Genomic DNA, 24027 nt, shown 5'->3' on the forward strand with positions numbered 1-24027 from the left:
AGTGAGGAATTTCAGAATAACTTATCCAGGCCAAAGCATGGAGAAAAAAGAGATAGGAACACTGAAAAGAGCATAAGAAATATATATTAGTCAAGTAAAACAAGATTTAAAATATGTATAATGGATTAACAAGGCAAGAAACAACAAATATTGGAGAGGATGTGGAGAAAGGGTAGCCTTTTACACTGTTGGCAGGAATGCAAGCTGATGCAGCCACTTTGGAAAAGAGTGTGGAGATTCCTCAAAAAATTAAAAATAGAGCTACCCTATGACCCAGAAATTGCACTACTGGGTATTTACCCTGAAGATACAGATGTAGTGAAAGGAAGGGTCATATGTACTCCAGTGTTCACAGCCAAACTGTGGAAAAAGCCAAAATGTCCTTAAACAAACTAATGGATAAAGAAGATGTGGTCCATTTACACAATGGAATATTACTCAGCCATCAGAAAGGATGAATACCCAATTTTTGCATCAACATGGATGAGACTGGAGGAGATTATGCTGAGTGAAGTGAGTCAACCAGAGAAAGTCAATTATCATATGGTTTCACTTACTTGTGGAACCTAAGGAATAGCATGGAGGACATCATGACAAGGAAAGGAAAAGTGAAGGGGGGAATTGGAGGGGAAGACAAGCCACGAGAGACTGCGGACTCCGAGAAACAAACTGAGGGTTTTACCAGAGCGGTGGGGGGAGGAGGTGTTGGGTGAGCCAGGTGATGGGTATTAAGGAGGGCAGGTACTGCATGGAGCACCGGTGTTATATGAAAACAATGAATCATGGAACACTGCAACAAAAACTAATGATGTATTGTATGGTGATTAACATAAGACAATTAAAAAATTTTTTTAATAAAATAAAATATGTGTGATGGAATCCTAGATGGAGAAAGGAGAAATAATAAAGAAGCAATATTTAAAGAGATACTTAAAACTGATTGGAGACATAGAGCTACACCCCCAAGAAGAGGAACCCCAAACATATATGATAATATAGTAAAAGTGCTATAATAATCAAAGACAAAGAGAAAAAGTTCTGAGAAAATGGGGGGGGGGGAATGTCACCCTCACAACACCAAAAATAAGGCTGACCACTAACTTCCATCAGAAACACTAGAACCCCAAAGACACAGAATCATATCTTGAAAACACTGAAAGAAAACAGCTGAAACCTAGCATCCTTCAATGGACATCAAAAATATTCTTCAAAATTTAAGGTAAACTCATAATATTTCCAGACACCAAAACCTGAGAAAATGTGTTTCCAGCACACACCAACCAAATAATATTCTTTAGACAGAAATAAAATGATCACAGGTGGAAGCATGAAAACATAAGAAGGAATGAAGCGCCCTGGAAAGTGTACATATAATAATAGATAAATCTAAGGTCATGTTGTCCACACCCTCGCCATTCCCATGCTTTCTAAAATATGCCTGGAAAGAAGGAAAAAGGAAAAGAGCATACCAGCATCTCCCAGACAGGGTGGCTGTAGGAATTAGAGGCAATGAATAAAACATGTCTCTCCCACTACCTAAAATGGGGTCATTAATTATTGGTTATTAATAACTGTTTCTCAATCCATTTTCCAATCCTTTCCCTGGTGGGCCGAGTACAGCAAGAAAAGGAGACTGCACACTTAGAGGTTTTTAGAATGTTCACAAATAGATTGAGAGGGCAGGCTGTAGATGTATCCTGGTGTGTGTTCGCTTTTTGAGGAGAAATATCCTGAAACCTTGGTCTCCTGCCTGCAGGGGTGTGGGCGACATTTACAGGTGGCTTTGGGGCACCCTCTCGTGGTGGCCTGTGGTAACTGTTCCCCACTCAGCGGCTGAGTCTTGAGTTGAAAATGAATTTATTTAAGATGTTCAAGGATATCATCTTCCAGATTTGGTGGTGAAGCTCTGGGGTTTGTTGGGCCTCTTTCTCAAGAAACATGGGTGGCCTGCCAGCCTCTTTCCGACCACATCTTGTAAAACAATTCAGAGCAGCACAACGTTGAGGAGGAATGCCACAGCATTGCTGATCTGGGGACCTTACAGGGGTTTCTAATGAAATTACTTTTTTTCTTTCTTTCTTTCTTTTTTCTTTTTCTTTTTCTTTTTTTTTTCTTTTTTTTTTTTTTTTTTTGCAAATACAGAGGTGATGGAAGCTGCTGGCCACTTTCTAGAACCTTTGTCATTGACTCAGGGCAATGTCTTCATCCTCATGATAGCCAGCCATCATACCCAAGACACTGGAGGATATAGGATGCCCTCATAGGCTGTTAGGAGCTGTTAGGCAATGAGGTGACATCAGGGGGTGGGCTATGTTCCTAAGAATAATAACAAGAGCAGTCATGAGTGGGCCTTTAATATGGGACTAACTCCGTATTCAGCACTTGACCTGAATTTTCTCCCTTACTCCTCACAACAGCTATATCCCAAAGGTACCATTATTAAGCCCACTTAACAGATGAACATGCTGAGGCAGGAAGAACTTCAGTCACTTGCACAAGGCCGCATGATTTTAGGTGGCACAGTGGCACCTGTGTCTGGGTCACCCTGGGCAAGTACATACTTATAATCACTGTGTTTCTTTTAACCGATATTTCTTCTCCTCAGCCTCATATTTCCTATTTAAAGAATCCCTAAAGAAAGAAAATGTCCATCTTTCAAGTTTCCATGCCAGCAGATCATAAAGTCATGGCCAGCGGTGGTGGTTGGGAACCAGCCTGTGAGGTCAGGATGTCTAGGGTTGGATACTGGTTGTGTGGCTTGGGGAAGTTGGAAACCTGCACTTGTGTATGTACAAAAAGGAATTGACCACAGCTCCCTCAAAGGACTGATGTGAGGATTGCATGAATTACCATATCAGGTTCACAGTCAAAGGTCAATAAACAATGTTCATTTTCTTGTCCTTGAAGCCAATGCCAAAAACAAAACAAAACAAAACAAAAGGCAAGTCTGAGTTAAGAGTCAAACAATGAAATGCATACATGTGGATAGCTTCCTTCTTAAAGACAGATTCCATCTAGTTCAGAGAGGAGCTGAAATCTCAGTGGTCCAGTCTTAGCGGGCACAACAAGAAGCTTGAGCCCTGGACCCGGGGGCAGTGGCAAGCTGCAAAGGTCCTGACTTAAATGAGTTAATGCAAGCATAAATCAGACTTTAACACAGGGCGATCCTCAATAGAAGGAGCCACTATTATGATACTGGGTCCGAAGTGTGTTCTAGCCAGGACGGTGACCATTGGGAGATAAATATGTCATATATTTGTCCACATCAGGGCCTTGGAGCAGTAGAAGCTCTCAGGATTGACACATATAGTTGTGCAGTCTGTGCACTGCACAATGGTACCAGTCTAGGGGGAATGTGGGGGCTAACAATGGACACGTGCCTGATTCCACACCAGGCTCCTTGGCAGGAGTCTGCATCCAACCTGGAGGAAGGGGCTTTAATAAGTGGGAAAATACTTTGCTTAAATGATCAGTGAGGAGGAAGGAAAGCTGCCATTGGTTGCGGGGCGGGGGGGGGGTTGGTCGTGCACCGAATACCAGAAGGAAGGAAGGATGGATTAACAGAAGGAAAGGAGAGGGAGGGTTGCGCAGGACACTCCTGCCCGGAAATGCCACCCCCAGCCCTCCATGGCTGACTCATTCAATCCATAGCTCCCAGGCCCTCATATTACAAAACAGGCCAGGGTGTTCCCTGAAGCCTAAGGGTGATAGTCAGGTCAGGGCACAGGAGCAGAGGAATTGGAGTTTCTCTGAAGAGAGAAGCTTCTGGGTTTGGGGCCAGGAGCAGGGCATGCAGCCCAGTTTGCGGGTGGTTCTCACTTCCCATGGCAGTGCCGGTTTGTCTAAGATTGGGACCATGGCTCTGACCTCTTCAGTGCTCAGAGAAAAGCTGAGATGGACTGGAAGAACGCCATCCAGAGGCTGTGGACATGCAGGAGTGTGGGGTGAGGGGCCAGCCACGCTGGTACCCGACAGTGTGCAGGGTGTGGCACATTCCTGTCACAGACATCTCAGCCTCTGGTTTTAGGAGAGGTCACTTAGCAACCAGAGATGCTCCCTCAGGTTCTTTATATGGGGCTTTGCACCTGCCACAACAGGTCTGACCAGGTCTCCTTTAGGAGGAACCTCTCCCAGCAGCTCTCCACCCTAATAAGAGTCCAAGAAAATGGCCACAGCTTTTAGGGGGCCCAGAGCCCTGCAGTGACCCAGACAGATGACCTATCAGCTGGCCCTGGGGTTGACATCAGGGAAATCTAATCTGAATTAGCCCCAGTGTTAGCAGCTCTCCCTGGGCCCCCTCCTGCTCTGGCCAAGTCCGCTCACCCTGCTGGCTCCTGTTCTTTTCAAGGAGGGTGCCAGGTGGACCTCGAGCTGTTTGAGGGTGGTTTCGAACTCAGAAAACAGCTGGAGGAGCAAAGTGGTGGAGGAGTAGGAGACCTAGATATCATGGGGTCCCAGGAGCTCTAGCTAGATCGTTATCAAACCATTCTGAACACCTTCAAACTCAACAGGAGATAGAAGAGAAGAAGAGCAGGAAATTGGCCACTTTCTGGAAGGTGGGACGTGCGGAGAAGTGAATCTGAGGTGATCTATGGGCCGAGAGACCGCGGGGGGAGACCGGGTGGTTCCCGGCAAGCGGTAGAGCAGCGGAGCACAAAGTCAGAATGATTAGCGTCTGCTCCACTGAGGGATGGCACTCCAGAGGCTAAGTGGGTCTGGAGCCTTCACTGGAACAGCGTGGTCTCAGGTCCCGTGGGGTCACAGAAGGATCAGGGGTGTCTGAGTGCTGCAGAGCTCACAGGAATTAGAGCGGGGAAGCCGGCTACAGAGACGGAGCCGAGGAGTGAGCTCTCAGCTCGGGGTCCCCTTAAACTGTTTTCCATGACACAGTCAGGCCACTGATCTTCGAGTAGGGACCCCACAAGTGGCTGATCTGTGGAGACACACCTTCCTCCTCTGGGAGCCCACAGCAGGAATCTCCAGGCGGGGTTGTGTACCAGAGACAGAAATGCTCGGTCACAGGCCCGGTGAGTTCAGATAGGCGGCCGGAGGCCAAGGAGACAGGAGAGATTGGGTGCTTTTCTCCAAGGGCGGACTAAGGAGTGGGGCCCCGAGCTCTCGACTCCTCCGGGCCAGAGACCGGGAGGCCGCCATTTTCATTCCCGTCCTCCGGAACTCTACAGAAAGCACTTAGGGAACAAAAGCTCCCAAGAGCAAACCGAGAAGATTACTCAGTCCGGCCCTTGGTAAGGGTGGTGCAATTCCATCTCAGACAAAGTCATTTGAGAGTCACTGCAACAAGTCCCTCCCCAAGAAGACCACCACACTTCACAAGGGCACCAGCCCATGCAGACATTGGTTTTCCCAGACTCCACCAGCCATACTGCCCTTGGAGTTCTCAATCCAGCCCAGCATTTCTGCTTTTTCTCCTGTTCTTCCCCAAAGCTATTTGTTACTTGTGAACACTGTTCCTGAATTATCTGCCTCATTCTTGTTCAATCTCATCAAACGGCCTTGCAGTCCTCTGACCTTGGGAATATATAAGCATTTCCCCCTTGCTTCATTTCCTAGTCGCTCCTAACCTACTGTTACCTTTATTCCACCCCTAGCTCCATGAGAATGGGAACTGTTTTCATAAACAAGGGCCCTGGATCCCCAAACTCCCACTCTTTAGTCTCCATCTTTCTTCACTCCTCTCCGCACTTGGTACTGTGGAGTCTTCCTGCCCTTTCAAAACTCTCTTCTTTTGATGCTATGCTCTTCCGAGTTCCCTCTTAACTCTTTCATTTCCCACTGTGGACCTGTTTCCTCCACCACCACTTTAGACATTGGTGAGGAAAACCTTGTTTCCAAATCCTTAAGCACAGGAGGGCCTTTGGTAAGAAGAGATTGTAACATTGAGTATCAGTGAAACAAAGAAGGATGTCTTGGTCAAGAAAATGGGGATGGAGGGGCCGGCTTGGTTTTGGACCTTTGTCCTTTTGAGGGTTTTGAGCTCTAGTGTCCATCTCTCCTAACATTCTCGATAGAAATTTTGGTCTTGGTGTGTCACCTGCTTGGAAGCTCCCTAAGAATCTGAACTACACCAGAGGGAGGCCCAGAGCAGTGGAACCAAGAAGCAAGGACCATGGGAGCCATCGTCTTTAAGAGAGAGAGAGAAAAGATGCTGTTCAGCCCAGCTCACTAGGGTACGAAAGAAGCAGAGATAAAGGGCAAATTCTATGACCAGGAGGAGCAAATATTAGTCATTCAGCCAGATGACCCCAGTATACTCTCCCTACAAAATCTTGGCTTTGTAAGCAGATCCTAGAGACTTTTTTTTTTTAATGAGTTGTGATGGGAACCTATTATGGTTCCAGATTTTTTTATTTTGTTTCTTTCACCTTTCGAGTACATTTCTACTTTGCTCTTCTTTTAGTTTCTCTACTCTCTGCTCTGTTTCTTACATTCATTACTTTATGAACATAGCATTCATCGAGCATCATGTACTGCAGACGCCATCAAGCACAGAAGACAGAGTGGTGAAGAGTACCGGCCTGGTCCTGGCCTCTTTTCCTTCTCCCACCAAGATTCACTCCTGAGTCCATATGGCTCCATTGCTACCTGACACTCGCCCAGCCCACAATCACCCCATCATTACCCCCTCCCTATGCCTAAAAAGCCCTTTGCACTTGCTCACTTAGCAAATACAATTGACCCTTTTTTTCAATAAATATGGAACGGTACGTTATTGTATTTTCTCTTCCTAATGATTTTCTTATTAGCACTTTCTTTTCTCTAACTTATTCTATCTTACAAATAGAATACATATAACATACAAAATGGGTGTTATTCAACTGTTTATGTTATCGTTAGGGCTTCCAGTCAAGAGTAGGTTATTAGTAGTTATGCTTGGGGAGAGTCAAACTTATACACAGATTTTTGACTACATGGGAGTCAGCATCCCTAACCTCCACATTTTTCAAGGGGCACCTCTGCCTAACAAGTGCCACTTGTGTGGAAAACCCTATATAGCGTCTAGAGTACAGAAATGAACAAGATAGATGAGTTCTTATCTTTCAGGAGCCTCACATGCTAATGATGCTGAAGAACCCCAACACCAGCACCAAATACAGTTCATTCCATATTCAGATTAATTTGGAAAAGAGAATGAACAGATCTTCAGCTGAACCTGGTACAGCTTTTGGGGACTTGCGAAGGCAGAGGGAAGAGTGGTGTGTGTGTGTGTGTGTGTGTGTGTGTGTGTGTGTGTGTGTGTGTTAATTTCCTTTCTTGAGAACCTATCAAGTCACTAGCACTAGCCTGGTAGATGACAATATCTACAGACATAACATTTGTGGTCTTCAAGAAGAGAATTGACAACATTTCATGAAGAATATTTTTGGTCAAAATAAAGGAATTTAGAATAGTGATAGAGGTATGTGTATTAACTGTTTCTGTCATACTCAGACTATTGATTAAAAGATTTATGTATACCAAGTAAGAAAAATCTTTTGCCATTGTGCCATGGACCAGTTCTTGATACTGTTCTGATCCACTCAATTCTCAAAGATGTCACATATCAGCAGGTGACATACTTTTTTTTTTAATTTAAAGACCTTTTATTTGGATATTTAAATTTCCAACAAAGAAGGTAACTCCCACAGAAAGATATAAATATTAATTGTGAAAAATAAAGAGAATTGAACAGACATGGGAGCAGGTGACATACTTTAATGGGACAACAGGTAGGCCTCAAGAAAGATTACTGTGCCATTTCCATTCAACCTGGAAGTTCTAGCCAGGCAGTTGGGCAAGACAATAGAGGAAACATTGGAGAGGAAGAACTAAAACTGTCTAGCACAGATGACATGTCTTTTTTTTTTTTTTTTAAGTAATCTCTATACCCAGTGTGGGGCTCGAACTCACAACCCCAAGATCAAGAGTTGCATGCTCCACTAACTGAGCCAGTCAGGACACCCCAATGTCTTTTTATGTTTTTTCTAAAGATTTTATTTATTTGACAGAGAGATCACAAGCAGGCAGAGAGGCAGACAGAGAGAGAGAGAGGGAAGCAGGCTCCCCGCTAAGCAGAGACCCCGATGTGGGGCTCGATCCCAGGACCCTGAGTACATGACCTGAGCCGGAGGCAGAGGCTTAACCCACTGAGTCACCCAGGCGTCCCCCCAATGTTTTTTATATAGAAAATCCTATGGAATCAGCTAAAATCTTTTAGAAATAATAGGATAACTCAGCAAGGTTGTAGGATACAATACTGATATGCTAAAATCAATTGTATTTCTATATATTTGCAATGACCAATCCAAAAATGAAATGAAAAAACACAATACCACTTACAATAGCAACAAGAAGAATAAAATACTTAAAACTAAATTTAACCAAAGAGTGCAAAACTTATATTTTAAAAACCATGAAGCACTGCTGGAAAAAAAATTAAGATACAAATATATTGAAAAACATTCTATATTCACAGATCAGAAGACGTAAAATATTGTTAAAATGGTAATACTCCCTAAAGTAATCTAGAGATTCAATAAAACCCCTATCAAAATCTCAGTTAGTGTCTTTGCAGATACTGATAAGATGATCCTAATATCTACAAGAAAATTCAGGCAACCCATTAAAGCCAAAACAATCTTGAAAACGAAGAACAAGGCAGTAGAACTCACACTTTTTTATTTCAAAACTTTCTACAAGGCTACAGTAATTAAGGTTGTGTAGTATTGGCATAGGAAGGATATATACATCAGTGGGGAAAAAATGACAGTCCAGAAATAAACCCCCACAACTATAGTCAGTTGATTCTCATCAAGCATACAAAACAATTCAACGGGGGAAAGAATAGTCTTTTCAACAAATATACTGGGACAATTGGATGTCCACACGTTAAAAGAATGAAGCTGGACTTTTACCCCATACTGAACATACAAAAATAACTCAAAAGGGGTCAAAGACCTAAATGAAAGAGATAAAGTCAGAGAGGTCAGCATCATGGTGGCATAAGATGTCCATCCCTTTGTCCCAACTTCAACAGCTAAAATTCAGCATCCATCCATAACCAAAAGCATCTCTGTGGGACTTGTGGGATCTAATACCACATGCCAAGGGTCTCAGAAGAGTCTCACCCACCTGTGAATCAGGTAATAAGCAGACAGAACAGTACAGGCTATGGTACTGACAGTTGCCTGTAAACTGGCTTCAGTCCTCTTGGGCACATTCTGGGCATAACTAGGGAACACTGACTTGGGCAGATGTCCATGAACAAGAGATCCTTTGTAGAAGACCAGGTTTTACAGAGAATGCTTTCCAGCACTACACTGTGTAAAAAAGAGAAAAATATGTCTGGGCCCCTAGAAGTCAGTAAGAGGAACATTACCAGAGCTATAGGACACCAGAGATCTCTCCTGTGGAGAAAAGGGAAGAGCAGTGACTGTCAGCATCCAGCTTCTTGGCTGTACAGGGTGCTGCTGAAGAAACCCATCTCTCTCCCATCTCTCTCTTCAAGATGGGCTGGTAGGGGGTGGGCGAGGGGGTAGGGAGGAGATTGGGAAAGTGGCAGATACAAATATCCAAGGGCGTTAAAGAAACACAATTCCTGCTAACTGCATTTTGGACTCCAACAGAAAGCCCACCCATGAGCTGCTGAGAAAACCTCACCCAAGGGTCTTCCCACCTGGCCCATGGACATCCCCAACATGCTAAGTGCCACACTCACACCTCTCCTGCCTCTGCAGGCAGCTTCTGGGGTCACTCCTGGGGGCAACAGTGAGAGTGAGGTGGAGTGGACCAGAACACGTGGAAAATAAGCCAGAATCTACAAGCTAAGAAGAAATTACCATCTTGAGCTGTAGTGCCACCTTCGGGGGGGTGGGGGGGTGGGAAGAGTGGTTTCCAACAGTCAGCCTGGTCTGTTATGAGAAAGAAGACACACAAGCTGAACAATTCAGCCACAAGAGGGAACAAGAGGCATAGAGCAGGTACATCCAAACAAAGTAAAAAAACTCTCTAGACACAAATAGGACCAATGAAAAGTATCTCCCACCTGAAGCAGCTAGTAAAGATTGGAGGAGGAGACTTACTTTAAATGCAAAAATAGCAACGCAAAACCCCAAGGAGCCTGAGGAATCAAGAAAACATGACTCCACCAAAAGATCATCCCACAGACATCAAATACCAAGACATTGTGACCTGTGATTTATCCAATAAGAAATTCAAGATAGCTGTTCTGAAGAAACTCAGTGAGTTACAAGAATACAGAGAAATACAATTCAACAAAGTCAGGAAAACAATACATGAACAAAATGAGAAATTTAACAAAGAGATAGAAATCACACACACAAAAAGAATCAAACAGAAATTCTGGAGCTGAAGAATTGAATAAATGTAATGAAAAATGCAACAGAGAGCATTAACATCAGAATGAACCAAATAGAAGATATAATCAGTGAGTCAGGGGATAGGAACTTTGAAATAACCCAGTAGGAGGAGAACAAGGGAGAAAAATGAAAAGGAGTGAAAAAAAAAAAAAAGAAAGAAAAATCCTAAGTGTTCTATAGGACACCATCAAAAAGAATGAATACCAGAATTATTAATGTTCAGAAGAGGAAAAATATTAATTTTGGGAAATAATAGCTGAGAACTTTCTAGTTCATGAATCTAATAGACCATCCCATTATTTCAATTCAAAACAGTCTTCTCCAAGGCACATTATAATGAAACCATCAAAAATGAAAGACAGAGAGAGAATCCTAAGAGCAGCAAGAGAGAGAAAAAAGATTTTAATCTACAAAGAAACCCTCATTAGGCGGTCAGATTTCTTAGTAGAAACCTTACAGGCCAGGAGAAACTGGAATGATATAATTAAAGAGCTGAAAAAGACAATGCCAGCCCAAAATACTCCATCTGGCAAAATTATCCTCCAGAACTGAAGAAGAAATAAAGACTTCCCCAGACAAACAAAAGCTGGAGAGTTCAGCCACACTAGGCCAGCCTTACAAAAAATGCTGAAAGGGGCTCTTCAGAATCAAATGAAAAGCCACTAATTAGCAACATAAATGCATATGAAAATACACAACACAAGAGTAAAAGTAAATGTATAGTCAGACTTAGAGAACTTTAATTCTGTAATATGATGGTGTGCTAACTACTTAACTATGGTGTAAAGGTTAAAGGAAAAAAGTATGAAAGGTAACTATAGCTACTATAATTTGTTAACAAATACATAGTATAAAAAAAGTACATTGTGACATCAGAAACATAAAAGTAGAGGGAGTAAAAGGGTAGATTTTGTGTGTGATTAAAATAAGTTGCTATCAGATTAAAACAAACCATTATATCTGTAAGGTGTTTTAGGTGAGCCTCATGGAAACCACAAAACAAAAACCTATAGTAACTTCACAGAATATAAAGAGAAAGGAATCAGAGCATACTACCAAGGAAAATTGCCAATTCACAAAAATAGGCAGCAAGACAGGGAAAAAAGGAACAATGAAACTACAAAACAGCCAGAAAGTAATTAATAACATGGCATTAGCAAGCCCTTCCTTACCAATAACTACTCTAAATGTAAATGGATGGAATTCTCCCATCAAAATGCCCAAAGTGGCATGGTAAGAAAGTGGATGGGTAAGAAAAAAAAAAAAAAGAACCAAATTATATGCTGCCTCCAAGAGACCCACTTCAACTTTAAGGACAAACACAGGCTCAACATGAAGGGATGGAAGAAGATACTCCATGCAAATAGAAACTAAAAGAAAGCAGGGATAGCTTCACTTATATCAGACACAATAGACTTTAAACAACAACAACATCAAAAAAAAAACAGGTATAAAAGAAAAAGAAATCATTATATAATGATAAAGGAGCCAACTTATCAGAAGAATGTAACTGTTGCAAACATATGCAGACCAGCATCAGAGTGCCTGAATACAGTAAGGAAATAGTAACAGATTCTGAAGGGAGAAATAGAAACAATAATGGCAGCAGAGGACGTCAGTTCCCCACTTTCAGCAGTGGATAGATCATCCAGACAGAAAATCCACAAGGAAACACAGGGCTTGAAAACGTACTTCAAAGCAAATGGACCTAACAGACATATCAACAACATTCCATCCAACAACGGCAGAACACACGTTCTTCTCAAGTGCACACAGAACATTCTCCAGCCACAAAACAAGTCTTAGCAAATTCAGAAAAATTGAAATTGTACGAATAACTTTTCTGACCATAATAGTATGAAAATAGGTATCAACAAGAGCAAAGCTGGGAAATGTATAAATATGTTGAAACTAAATGACACACTCCTGAACAACCGAGAGGTTAAAGAAGAAATCAAAAGAGAAATTAAAGAATCTCAAAACAAATGAAAGTAGAAACTTAACACACCAAAATATAAGGACGGCTGCAAAAGCAGTTTTTACATAGTTCATAGCCATGAATGCCTACATAAAGAATAAAGTAAGATCTCAAATGAACGATCTAACTTCACTAGAAAAAGAAAAAACAAATAACTAAAAAAGAAAACCAGACTGAGCCCAAAGTAAGCATAAGGAAAGAAATAACAGAATTCAGAGCAGAAATTAATGAAGTAGAGACCAGAAAAATAATAGAGCATCAGTGAAACTAAGGGCTTGTTTTTTGTAAGGATAAACAAAATTGACAATCCTCTAGCTAGACTAACAACAACAAAAAAAAAGGTGGGGGTGGGAGATACAATACTGTATTGCATACTTCAAAGCTGCTAAAAAAAAGACTAGATCTTAAATGTTCTGGCCACAAAATAAAATGACCAGTCTGTGACATAGTGGAGGTGTTGGCTAACACTGGGACAGTAATAATATTGTAATATACAAATTTATTAAATCAAAAAAAGAGATAAAGCTATAAAAGCCTTAGAAAAACAGATCAGAATATATCTCGAGTTTGGATTTGACAAAGGTTTTTCCAATATAAGACTTAAATAAAAGCAAAAAAAGATAAAATAGATCATTTTATTTTGCTGATTCATCATTAACCAGGTCTGCACTTCAAAGGACACCATCAGGAAAGTGAAAATACAACCCACTGAATGGTTAAAAAAATATATATACAAATCATACATTTAATAAGAGAGTTATACTTAGGATGTACAAACCTAAGTGGCAATGTTAAAAAATTGGAAACCTCATACACTGTCAGTGGGGTCGGACAATGGTGCAGCCACTTTGGGGGAGGTGTGCGCGGAGGGGGAAGCAGGCTCCCACCTGAGCTGGGAGCCCAATGGGGGACTCAGTCACAGGACCCTAGGATCATGACCTGAGCCAAAGGCAAACACTTAACCCCCTGAACCATCTAAGCACCACAGTGCAGCCATTTTGGAAAGCAGTGTGACAACTCCTCAAGGTATTAAACAGGCGGTTACTACTTGACCCCATAGATCCACTCCAAGGAAAATACATGAGTGAAAAACAAACACATGTTCACATAAGAACTTGTGTTCATAGCAGCATTACTCTTAGCAGCCAAAAAGTGGAGGGAAAAACCCCTCCATTAACATCTGGCAGCTAACAAATAGATAAATGTAAAGTGATATATGTATGTGTCCCAGGAAGTAGTATCCAGCAGTAGAAAGGAATGAATTATTACTGTATGTCAATACATGATTAACCTTGGAAACACTGTATATGAAAGTTCTTCACAAAAGATGACATAATCATATAATTCTGTTTACGTTCAATGTCCAGAATAAACAAATCAACAGAGACAGAAAGTAAAATTAGTGAAGTACAAACTTCCAGTTACAAAATAAGTAGACCTGGACATGAACTGTGGTGACTAGAGTTAATAATAATGTGCTGTGCTGTATGCCTGAAAGTTGCTAAAAGAATAGATTTTAAAAGTTCTCATTACAAGAAAAAGAATTATAACTATAACTGTAGATGTTAGCTAGACTTCTTGGCAGGATCATTTTATTATATATACAAATACCAGATTATTATGTTGTACACATGAAACTAATACGTTACACATCCATTTAGATCTCAACTAACAAATAAACAAATGTAGGGGTGTCCGGTAATTCAGTGGGTTAAGCGCCTGCCTTCCGCTCAGATCATGATCCAGGGGTCCTGGAATCGAGTCCTGCCGGGGGCTCCTCCTCAGTTGGGAGTCTGCTTCCCCTCTTTGCCCCTCCCCCTTCTTGTGCAAGCACTCTCTCTCTCTTTCTCTCAAATAAATAAATAGAATCTTTAAAAATAAATAAATAAATAATAAATGTAATTCATAGATAACCATATTTTTTAAATTACAAGAAATAAAAAGAAAGTTGATCAGTGGTTGCCGTGGCCTCAGAGGCACGGGAGGATTGGGCAGTAATGGCTAAAAGGTATCTAGATGGGGTTTTTGTTTGGGGTGATGAGAATGTTCTGAAGCTGACGGTGGTGATGGTTGCCCGCCTCTGTGAATATACGAGAAACCACTGATTTACACACTTGAAATATGTGAAATGTAGAGCACATGAATTATATTTCAATAGAGTAGTTAGGAAGAAGACGGAGGAGGAGGGGTGGGGAGAGAGCCCTTGCCGGTTCTCGACCTTCTTCAGCTCAAGACATTATGGGTAGGCCTCCCAAGCTCGGATTTGTCCTCCTTATCTCTGCGGGTGGGGTGGAACCACGGTTGCTGGGTAGTTAGCCCTCCTCTGATGCCCCTGTGGCTCTAGCCACAGCTTCGCCTCTGGGCCGTAGAGTCTGGGAGTGTCAAACGGAACAAAGACTCTATCTGCCATTGCCCCGGTCAACTAAGGGCATGCTTCTGACTTTGGTCCTCAACAGTATGAATTGCTTCTGACAGATCACGTCCCCCGCCCCCCACACACAAACACACAGTGCCCGCCCCTCTCCCCCCGCCCCTGCCCTGACCTTAACTAGACCAGCCTGTGCACAGAAATTCTTAATTCTGGTTTGAGGATTAAATTGCTGTAAATTAAGTTGCTATACATTTAATTTCCCACAAGATGGCAGTATTGTTACACTCCAATGCTAACTCGTGGCCCTGTTCCAGGCTCTTAGTTAAGTAGAGATATACACAGAATGGATTCTAGTTTTCTGTCCCTCTAAAAACACAGAAGCCTGAGTTTTATTTGAATAAATGACTTTAAAATAACTATATATAAACTTTAAATACTATATATAAACTTTAAAATAACTATATATAATAAAATAAAGTGTACTTCAAAGGGAAAGAACTATGATTATTTAAAATGAAACACTCTTCTTTATTAAACCTCCTTCTTATAAAAAAAAGGGGGGGGGGAGTTCCTTTCAAGAATTTAACTAAGATCACATCACACTCTGATATTGTTTTCAGATGGCACTGACCCCTTGCAAATTGCAGCTTCCCTCATAGCCCTTGGCACCTTCTCTTCTTCCTGAAGTGGGAGGACCCCAAATGAGCTCAGGAGCTCCAGGGACCATAAGATCTGGACTTGAATTTTAGCCCCATCACCTGTTGGATAAGTGGTCTTCACTTCTGGGTGCTTTATTTTGCTCATCTGTAGGAAAGAGTCTCCTACCTCACTGAGTGGTTGTGCGAAACAAACGAGAGTTAGAAAAATTCCACGCATGATAATATGTGCTCAATAACTAATGGGCATTTACTCAGTGGTTCTCAACTCTGAGTGCTCATTAGCACCTCCTGGGGAATTTTTGAAATTACTATCCGGTGCAAATCAAAATCATAGGGAGATATTACCTCATATCTGTTAGGCTGGTTATTATTAAGCAAACAAAGGGGAAATAAGCTCTGGCAAGAAAAGCAGAGAAACTAGAATCCTTGGGCATTATTGGTGGGAACCCCAAATGCTGTGGAAATCGCTAAGGAAGATCCTCCTAAGTTAAACATAGAATTCCCCGGCAATGCAGCAATTCCATGGTAAGATACATACACAGAAGAATTGAAAGCAGGCGGGTGCCTGTGGCTCAGTCAGTTAAGCAACCGACTCTTGATTTCAGATCAGGTCTTGATGTCAAGATCCTGAGTTCAAGCCCCATGTTGGGATACATGCTGAGTGTGGAGCCTACTTAAAAAAGAAAGAAAGAAAGAGACTCAATGAGATATTTACACACCCATCTTCACAGCAACATTCTTCAAAATAACAAAAAGAGGGGCGCCTGGGTGGCTCAGTGGGTTAAAGCCTCTGCCTTCGGCTCAGGTCATGATCCCAGAGTCCTGGGATCGAGCCCCCCATCGGGTTCCCTGCTCTGCAGAGAGTCTGCTTCCTCCTCTCTCTCTGCCTGCCTCTCTGCCTACCTGGGGTCTCTGTCTGTTAAATAAATAAATAAAATCTTTAATTAAAAAAAATAGCCAAAAGATGGAAGCAACCCAAATGTCTATCAGCAGATAAATGGATAAACCCATGGGATATCTAACATAATGCAGTATTCTTCCGCCCTGTAATGGAAACAAGTTCCGACACCTGCTCCCCGGATGAACCGTGAGGACGTGATGGTGAGTGAAATAAGCGAGGCATGAAAGCACAAAGACTGTAGGATTCCACGGGTAGGAGGTGCCTGGAGTCGTCACTTTCACAGGGACAGAAAGCAGAAGAATGGTTGCCAGGGGCCCCAAGGGGTGGGTGTGGGATGAAGAGTTCTGGCACAATCGGAAGAATTCCAGAGCCGGACCATGGTGATGTTTGCACAACCATGTGAATACGCTTACGGCCTCTGGACCGCACGCCGACAAATGGTCAATATGTAGATTTTATGTTAGGTGTATTTCACCGCAATTTTTAAAAAACGAACTCTTAGAAATTTTCGAGAACATTTTTTAAAAAGAAGAAATTACCGTAATGAGAGAAATCCACATTCCTGCGCTAGAGCCCAAGCATCAGTATAAAAGCTCCCCTAGGAATTCGGATGTTTTGGAGAGTTCTCTGATGGGGTGGTCATGCCCAGAGCGAAGCAGAGAAGGGAGCTCAGGGAGAGCCTCTCCTGGTGGCTCAGACTCTCGAAAGGACTCCTTTCTGCCCTCTGCTGGCCCAACTCCGCTTCTGAATTCCTCAGTGGCTGGGATTCCGAGCGGTTGAGCAGCTCTAGGCAAATAAAAGGAGTCACTGAAATTTCCATGTGGATAGTGGCTTTGAGGCCAATTGGTGGTGAAAGCTTCCCTTAGGACTGAAATCTGGGACTGAGCCCACGGGGTAGGCCTCGTCAACCCCCTGCAAGACCTACTCTGGATGAAGACCAGCTGCTCCCTTCTAAGGAGCGGCTCAGCAGCCCAGACCATATGATGTTCCGACTGGAAGATTCCATCCTCCCAGGGTGACTTTTGAGCTGGCCTGGGCCCCAAGTGAACACAGGCCTCCCACGGAGCTCCTGGTCTCTGGGTCTCAGAACCACAAACGGACCCCTCCGGGCCTACTGGCCTCCTGGGGCCCCGAAGAACGGAGGTTTGTCGCGGGATCAGGGTGACGCATCACGGCTGTGACTCCCATCACCCCGGGGTAGAATGAGGCCCCAAGGAGTTCAGACCGGTGGAGTGAGTCCTTCCCCAGGAGGTGGTCTTGGCCGCAGAAAGGCAGATGTGGCCTACAGGACAGTGGAAAGAGGGGACAGACGAGAAAGAAATGCCTAAGAACCCAAGGGTCCAGGGGCTGAGAAAGGGCTATTCTGGGAGCTCCTCTCCCTCCCCCCACCCCTCTGCCCGCCCTGTGGTCTCTGCCCCGCTCTCAGCTCCCGCCACATGAGCCAGGTAGGAGGCAAGGCTGATAGGCAGAGTTCAAAGTTCCTCCCACATCCTCCCTCACACACACACGCACACATATGCACACTCATGCACACATATGCACACCCCCACACACCCTCGCACGGGCACAGGCACATAATCACACAGAAACACAATACCAGCTATATTACCATTATCTTTTATTTATTTTAGAAAGATAGCATGTAGGAGCCCAGAGAATCTCCAGCCGCCTCCGCACTGAGCACAGAGCCCATAGCATCTGTGTCATTAATATAGACGCGGGAAGCGTATTAAACACCTTAGGGAAACCATGAAACCATTCAAAACAAGCTCTGATAAACTTTGTATTTTTTTCTTCCAGGACCAGCAGTGTGTTCCAACTCCCCGGAAGCTACACAGTCCGGAGCCCACGGGGGCCCTGCAGGGGATGGGGGGACACCTCGAAAAGGTACTCTCCTCTGCGCGCTCCTGGGCCCAGGCTTCTGCTAATCTGTAAACACCCAGTGCTGGAATTACCAGGAGGCAAAGGAGAAGGGAACTCATTAGATAAACCCTCGTGCTTAGGGCCCCATTAGTTAATTAAATTATCACTTTACTGTGCCCAAAGTGAGCCGTGAGGCTAATCCAAGTGTCACCGGCTTTATGGGGTCTGCGGGCTCTTTACAAGCTTCCTCTGCTCCTAAGTGTCAAATTGGGGCTGTAGGGATAGATAAAGGGAAAATCAAGCTTGCAATTGCAGCCTTTCCCTTCGATATCTTTATACTGCGCTATAAAAGCCTATTATCCTTAATTTAAAGAGTGAAAATTGTTGACATCTCTTTCCATTGCTAATCTTTAGGAAATAAGAAGTGGCATATTATTTGAAATGAATAATGCGCTCACTTTATTGGAGAGTAGTAAAAATCTAATAGTTGGCAAAACAGCACGGTGTTTACTCTTCAAGATAGTCAGGTTTATTAGCTTAAGCACCGAGAGCACTCTGCAGTCGGCCCAGCCGCCACAGTAGGAGTCTGGCTTGGGTCATAGCACCCGAGGGGCTGCTTGTGGCTGTCATTGTTTTCCCTTTTTGCTGTGGTTCTCTCCTTTCTTTCTTTCCCCATTTCCCTTTCCCCGCTCCCCACCCCCGAAAAGGATCACAGGCTATTCTGTCAAGGAGCCTAATTTCACATGCGGCATACATTCATTTCATTGGAAAACATCCTACAAGAGAAAAATAAATAAATCATGTGTGTCCCACGCTCAATTCTTCCAGGTTGTAATTTTCCAGGGCAGGCGGCTGGGAGTTCGCAGGCAGGAGTGGGCTTCTGAGAAAGTTTGATGGGTCTGTGTGTCCACGCTGCACACATATGTACACATATGCACACACACACACATATGCACACACACACGCACGGAGCAGGATGGGGAGTGTGGAGGCAGGCCGAGCGCCCTGGGGCGTCTGTGACACCATGCCATGTTCGCGTGTCTCCTTGCTCTCCCAGGAGCTCTGCAAGGTCCAGGATTGGGGGTACTTGTTCAGTGATATCCTGGGAGTCCGGGACCGGGCTTGGCACAGAGGCATTTCATAAGCACCCATAGAACAAGGTGCTAAATGAGTAGACTCTGAATCAGAGAAATCATTTTTATGAAAACCTTTTGAGAACAAACTTCTTTGTGCTAAGGGCTCCAAAATCTTCTTCTTCAGGCCTCAGCTTGGTTCTTCGCCTTCGGTGATCCCAGCGCCTCCCCCGGGCCCAGGAGTCTGTGAGTGGATGGGTGTGCATCTCGTGCTGTGTGTGTATTTCTGCAGACTGATTTCACGGCTCAAATGTCCCGAGCAGGGGAGGTCTGTTCATTCGCGGCTGACTGTGCCTTCATCAAGGACAACCATCTGCTCCTTTGCACAACATAAAGACACAAAGCTCTCTTGCCTGCATCAGCCTCTCTGTAAATGATGATGAGCTTTTCACTTCCGAGATTGTGGTTCTTGGTTTTCACACTGCAGGGCCAAGTTCCCCAACCTGAGTAGATATGGGTCTTTGCACAGCAATCGTGGGGAGTGGCCCCAAGAAATAGCCTCGTACAAGTGCGCCCAGAAATTTCAAGTGCTCAACGTGACCTCATCCAAACTGAGGCCACTTTTCTCCAGAAACCCCACAAAGAGAGGACGGCTTTATGAGCTTGCCCTTAAGTTCTGAGCTCCCTGAAGGCAGGCCTTGGGCCTGAAGAAGCTTCTGAAGCCCTGCCCCCCCCACACACACACAACAGGACCCTAAGTACTTCTGCTGTCCTGTGGAGTGGCCCAGCCCAGCATGAACTCAGGGACAAAAATCACACCAGCATTGTATGCTGAGGTGCGGTCCTGTGACAGGGCCTAGCATGTCCTCTCTGCTCATACTCGCTACTGCTGGAGATTATGAAACAGCCAAGGGGAATGGGGGCCCCAAGTTCAAAAGGTGAGGCCTCCCAAAACAAGACCCCACTGCTGAGCCTGCTGATCACTCATGCCAGGAGAAGCTGCTTATCTCTTGAACTTTCAGCCGGCTAATTCCAACCAAGGTACATATCGCTTAGCTTTAGGCAATAAAAAGAAAAAAAAAAGTGTTTATCTGTGGTGAGCAAATCCAGCTTCTCCCAGGTGACTCTTCTGTGGGACTATTTCCTTGTTCATGTTCCCGTTTCTGCAGTCAAGGCCAGCCAAAGATCGAGGCTCACTCAGGGGCACGAGAACTTGGCCTTGTCAGGCACGGCAGTCACACAGCCCTAAGCCCGGAGTCACTGCCAAGGTCAGGGGCAGGTACGCAGAACAGTCTTGGCCCCCAGGATCTCTATTCCATACATAATCGGGTGCTGGTTAACTGGGATTCAAAATGCCTTGGAAACACCTAAAAAAGTCCCTTCTTTAGGCAGATGGGGACTCCGGGAGGCCCAGAAAGACTAATGCCTAAAGAAGCCACCACCTAACTCTGGGAGGCATCTGGAGCCCTAAGGTGGCTGCCAGACCAGGCAGGGCAAGACCAGAGCCACAAAGCCCACCCCTGCTGCTAGCTACTCTACCTGCGAGGGTTATGCAACTGCCTTGGAAGGGAAACAGATGGGTGGCAAACAGCAGATGTCCCTTCATTCCAGTGGCCCCGGAGAGAAGGGACCAGATGGAGGACAAGCCAGCTTTGGGCAGACTCCTGGACTCTGCTTGGGAGCTCAGCCCCTGCCAGAGCAGATCCCAGGTCCATAGGTTCACCCCGGGTCTTGACTGAGGCTTGGGTTAGCTGGTGGACATGTGGGTTTTGGCATTGACTGAGGTTTTGCCATTGACCGAGGCTTGGATTAGCTGGTAGACACGTATGTTTGCGGGGGCCCCCCAGTTGGCGCAGCGGTCAAGCACCTGACTCCCGGTTTCAGCTCAGGTCATGGTCTTGTGAGTCAGCAGGGAGTCTGCTTAGGGATCCTGTTCCTCTGCCCCTTCCCCTACTCTGGATTAAATAAATAAATCTTTTTTTTTTTTAAACTAAGTTTGTGGGGCACCTGGGTGACTCAGTGGGTTAAGCCTCTGCCTTCGGCTCAGGTCATGATCCAGGGGTCCTGGAATCGAGCCCCGCATCAGGCTCTCTGCTCAGCAGGGAGCCTGTTTCCCCCCTCTCCCTCTCACTGCCTCTCTGCCAACTTGTGAGCTCTCTCTCTGTCAAATAAATAAATAAAATCTTTAAAAAACAAAACAAAAAACCAACTAAGTTTGTATTTCAGCTGCCTCCCCTGAGTCATGGTTTGGTAGCTTTATGTCCCCCCCAAAGCAGCATCATTTAGCCCCCTAAGGCTTCTCTGTAGAAAGCAGGGACCCTTAGGAGCACCTGGGAAAGGGTTGCATTCAAGAGCACTGGAAATGGCATCCTTTAAAACCATTGAGGACCCCTCACTAACAGGCCGGAGGACCCCACAGGACAGTAGTCTGGAGGGACAGCCCTGTTTCCCTGCACTGGTCCCCGTGCAGGGACTTGAGTAATAGCCGAGCACCACAGTCCCGAAGGGAAAGGAGGTGAGAGCCTGCAGAGTTTCGGGGGCATATTTGATACGTCTCATTGTCTCCCTAACCAGCAGACGGCACCGATTCTGCTAGGGCATTAATGATGCTTGTAAAATAATAAGGCTCGAGACCGCCCGCGCGAGAGCAAGCCCTTGATAAAAGGGAGATTTACAGCCACATCCATCAATTTAATTATCTTTTACTAGGGTTTAAACTTAGTAGTAATACTAATCTCTATTTAGGGTGGTTTACGGGATCTATGGACACTTTACAATCGTCCTCTACCCAGAAGTGTCAGGTTATGGCGATATTGATAAAACAGTGGAGTAAACGGGAGGTGAGACACCCCAGAACGAGCTAATACACTTTTTACTGCACTGTAAAAGCCTATTACTCTCTGATTTCAGGTGAAAATTTGTGGTCAATAATCTGAGTTGATAATGTTTCGGAAACAATTCCCCAGATAATAAAAGTTGCCTGCTTTGCCTCCATCAACACTCGCACCCCAGCCCCAAGCCCAGGCCCAGCCTCCTCCATGGATTTGAGCATAAAAAGCCGGGGCCACAGGGCCGAGGTAGGGCCTGCTCAGCCGATCAGCCGCCACTGCTCGCTCCTGGGGCCTGTCTCTCTGGGGCTGAGCAAGGCAGGTCTGGGAAGCTTCTGGCGGCCACGCTGTGAAAGGGACCCCAACCACCCAGACTCTGGGCTGCTCAGCTCGCGAGCTTCCTGCCAGTGGACAATTCCTGCCCTTGCAGAAGTAAGCTGCTCTATGCCCTTCAGGCAACAGATGGACAGAGCAGCCCAGAGCCGGGGCCCCTAGAAACTGCCTCCTGGAACATCTCTGGCCAACCGTGTGGCCACTGAGAGGAGAACGGGGGCAGTTATTGTGCTTCTGAGCCCAACACCCTCACGAGAAACCATTGTACTCACGAAGGGGCTCAGTTTCTTTCTCATCCACCCCCCTGTGCTGTGAGGCCCATCGGTCTCCCCTAACGCCCTTCAAGGGCTGGTGTCCTACACAGAACACAGCGTCACAACCTTTGGTACTTCCTGACCTGACTTGTTTGGAACTAAGACCACCAGGCATTCCAAGGCAACATGGCGCTGTTTACAAACGGGACCTACGGGACAGAGGGTCTGCAGCAGAGAAGTTTGCTGGTTCTGGAGAGAAAGGGAGATGGCCTGTGCCCACCTCTCAGCGTCTAGAACCTTCCAGGGGCCTTGGGTCACTCAGACGCTCCAGCCCCAGGCAGGATGCCTCGAGCCCTCATGGTGCAAGCCTGGCTATCATGGCCGAGGCAGCCGCTCAGCCCCAGGGGAAGTGCTGTAGACCCCGAGTTCCCCAGTGCAGCAAGTCCCGCTTGGAGTTTGCACTCCAGATCGGCATCTCTCCCCACCCCCACCCAAAGCCACCTGCTTCCTGGTTCTACTTTTCTGCCAGTGTTGTGATCAGAATAGGGAATGGTAGCCGAGAAGGCAGGGACAGAGGGATAGGGAAGGAAGGGACACAGCAATCCCACCAGCCCACCTGCAGGGGACACCCCCCACGGAGCAGCTGCTGTCGCCACCACGACTCCTACAGACACTCAGTACTATTGTGGGCACAAGACACTTTACAACCATGAACCCTAGTACTTTCCCAACGGGGGACTCTCTCAACACAGATCAGACATTATCCTTGTGAATCAGAGAAAGCCCAGTCTTGGAGTCCCAAGAAATAAGCACCGCCGCTCTCACGATTTCTCTGAGTCACAGGTGTGTTGATTTGCACAGTGGAGTGGAAAGAGTCTTTATGGAAATCTCATGGACATGTAGTACACATGGAAACGCATTGTACACTGTAGAGTGCTGAACAACGGCAAACACAAACAGCTCTGCCTACCAGTTCCTCACCATGTGCCTGGCACGGGGCTCAGCATCTCCTGTATATTAAGTCCTTAAGCCCCCAAACCCTATGAGGGAGGTTCTGTTATTGTCCCCCTTGTGCTGAGGCTAGGAGAAACCGAGGGACTTGCTCCAGGTCCGGTAGCTGGTAAAGGACAGAGGCAGTCTGCTCTCCCGCCAGGGCCCCTGACCTTGCAGTGCTGCTCCTGGAGTTGTGGGGGAGGCACATACAGCTGGCAAAACAGAAATGGCGTGAGGGTGGCCAACTGGCCTCAGGGCTGCAGGAACCCAGAGTCAGGCTGGCATATAAACCCACAGGGGAGAGGTTAGAGCCCTTCCTTTGCCAACATGGCTTCACAATGAACCCATAGATACAATATGATTCTGCTAGAAGCTCTGGTGTTCACCAGATCTGAACC

The 24027-nt window shown here is 45.2% G+C and overlaps 1 protein-coding gene across 1 annotated transcript in view; it reads left to right on the top strand.

The window, feature by feature from the left end:
- LOC309857469 (uncharacterized protein) overlaps positions 1–18458 on the top strand; it is a 258540-nt gene extending 240082 nt beyond the window's left edge. Inside the window, exon 5 of the mRNA XM_082750159.1 lies at positions 18086–18458. Coding sequence (XP_082606285.1) covers positions 18086–18299 — 214 coding nt within the window. The 3' untranslated portion in view covers positions 18300–18458. The remainder of the gene's footprint in view (positions 1–18085) is intronic.
- Positions 18459–24027: the final 5569 nt, after the last annotated feature.

The sequence above is a fragment of the Mustela nivalis genome (genome assembly GCF_964662115.1).
Source record: "Mustela nivalis genome assembly, contig: HAP1_SCAFFOLD_749, whole genome shotgun sequence".
NCBI classification, from domain to species: Eukaryota; Metazoa; Chordata; class Mammalia; order Carnivora; family Mustelidae; genus Mustela; species Mustela nivalis.